Source organism: Vespa crabro, chromosome 2 (genome assembly GCF_910589235.1).
Source record: "Vespa crabro chromosome 2, iyVesCrab1.2, whole genome shotgun sequence".
NCBI lineage: Eukaryota > Metazoa > Arthropoda > Insecta > Hymenoptera > Vespidae > Vespa > Vespa crabro.
Genome location: NC_060956.1, coordinates 6,070,499 through 6,072,998, shown reverse-complemented (window position 1 = coordinate 6,072,998; position 2,500 = coordinate 6,070,499). Strand labels below are relative to the sequence as shown.

The window sequence follows — 2,500 nt, the reverse complement described above, 5'->3', positions numbered from 1 at the left end:
AATTTTTCTTTTTAAATAAATCTCATTATTAATTATTTATATTAAAAAAAAAAAAAAAAAAAAGAAAAGAAAAAATCTCAACCGCATTGCTAATCAATCTAAAATTTCTCTGAATACTCAAATATCATTAATTAGGTATTTATATCTGATAAAATATTATTCAAATTATTTATCATCCATTTATACCTCAAAACTTCTTGGAATTATTAAATCGTACAAATTGTTCACACAAAAGTGATCCTACGCAAAGTTACACATTTTCAAATTAATTTAAAATACAAATTCTATCATATAAATTATCCTATATATATATATATATATATAAAAAATATTATATCTATAATGTTATATTTGGATATCATATCTGGATATACATATATTTATTTTTCGATGTTTTCAGGTAAACAATATGCAACCTCGTCGAATTTATCGAGACACAAGCAAACCCATCGCAGTATCGACTCACAATCGGCGAAGAAATGCATTCATTGCGGCAAAGCGTACGTTAGTATGCCAGCTTTAGCGATGCATATGTTAACGCACAAATTGACCCATAGCTGCGGTATTTGTGGAAAGATGTTCTCAAGGCCTTGGCTACTTCAAGGTCATTTACGTAGTCACACAGGTGAAAAACCATATGGATGTGCACACTGCGGTAAGGCATTCGCCGATCGTTCCAACTTAAGAGCCCATATGCAAACTCATTCGGCCGACAAGAACTACGAATGTCCTAAGTGTCATAAGTCCTTTGCCCTTAAGTCGTACCTGAATAAACATCTCGAGTCGGCGTGTCAAAGAGAGAACGGCGATGAAAGTAGCAACGACGTTGACACCTCGCCGTAATAAATATAATGTGCCTGAAAACGAAACAAAGAATTAAGACGACTAATATTTCATAAAATAACGACTACAGAAACATGACAAATTTCGGTAAGATTTTATATTTTTCTTTCAAATATATTATAATATTATCTTACCTTAAATATCTATACCATAGAATTATTATCATAGACTCATTGTCATAAATCACGTTATATATATATATATATATATATATATATATATATATATATATATATATATAGCATATTTCTATATATCTATGATATTTATATATCAAAAATTATAAATATATATTAAATAATATATAAATAATGTCAGAATTTCTAATAAATAAGTACTTCAACAAATTTTTTTCTGTATTTAAATATAACATTATATTTAAATATATTTAATATTAAATAATTAAATATAACAATATATTTAAATAATAATAAATATTACAAATTCTGACATTTTAGTTGATTGACAATCTCAAAATATACATACATACAATATATATAATTATATCTTATAAGTAAGAGACGATATTATTAGAACATGCCATTTCGTTATATATATATATATATATATTTACACTCATACACGCACATTCACACACACACACATAACATTAAATATACATACCCATATATATCCTCTTCTAATCAGAACGTTCATCGTTTCCAGCACATGCCAGTGAAAGAAATAAACTACGATATTCAGGGCAGGCGAGAGATATGGAGATCAACGGTCTAGAAATAAAAAAGAAAAAAGAAAAAGACAAAAAGGGAAAAAAAATGCAAAAAGGAACACGATCAAAGGCCATCACAGATTCGAATACATAGTTGTAGTTTTACAACTAGGGACACGCGACTTACCATAGGTGAACCAGAAAGGGGATTCCAATGAGATCGTAGTCCCCGATTAAACGATCTTGACTAACAAACTCATTTCTATTAGACCATGCATATAATCAAAGCAACAATGCAACAATGCAACAATGAATTCATTTTTTAAATAGAAAGAGAGCGAGAGAGAGAGAGAGAGAGAGAGGGAGACAGAGACAGAGAAAGACAGAAAGAGAAAGATTGTTGTTTTCGATTGCTTCGCTTGAAAACTTTCTACAGCTGTTAACTGCATTCTCGTTCGCTTTAGTTCCAAAGCGATTACACAATAATACGTCTCCTTCTCGAAAAGTTTCGCCGTGTTAAGAAGAAGAAGAAGAAGAAGAAGAAAAAGAAGAAGAAAGAAAGAAAGGAAGAAATCCAAAAAAAAAGAAAAGACGAAAAGAATGAAAAAATTTACGAAAAATTTTCCTTTTATCGGACGGCGGGGTACGGGGTTATTTGCGTAAGGCTGAGAAGGGTGGGGGGAGATTAAAGACAAGAGCCCAGAGAGGGTGGGATGGGGTTGGATAAATTTTTTTATACATATATACATATGTACACGAGACACGCGTACGTCACAGAGAAAAAAGCGTCTTCTCTTTTCTATAAGTCTACTCTTCGACGTATGTATCTCGATCGAATCTGCAAAAGACAAAAAAATAATATATATATATATATGTATATATATATATATATATATATATATATATAAAGTTTGGAAATCATTATATAAAAAAGAAAAAGAAAAAAAAAAAAGAAAAAACTCGGAATATCATCGAAAATAGAATAAT

The 2,500-nt window shown here is 29.7% G+C and overlaps 1 protein-coding gene across 1 annotated transcript in view; it reads left to right on the top strand.

Annotated features, from left to right (window-relative positions):
* LOC124422202 (fez family zinc finger protein erm-like) overlaps positions 1 to 843 on the top strand; it is a 4,335-nt gene extending 3,492 nt beyond the window's left edge. The window contains exon 3 of the mRNA XM_046958325.1: positions 401 to 843. Coding sequence (XP_046814281.1) covers positions 401 to 843 — 443 coding nt within the window. The remainder of the gene's footprint in view (positions 1 to 400) is intronic.
* The last annotated feature ends 1,657 nt before the right edge of the window (positions 844 to 2,500 follow it).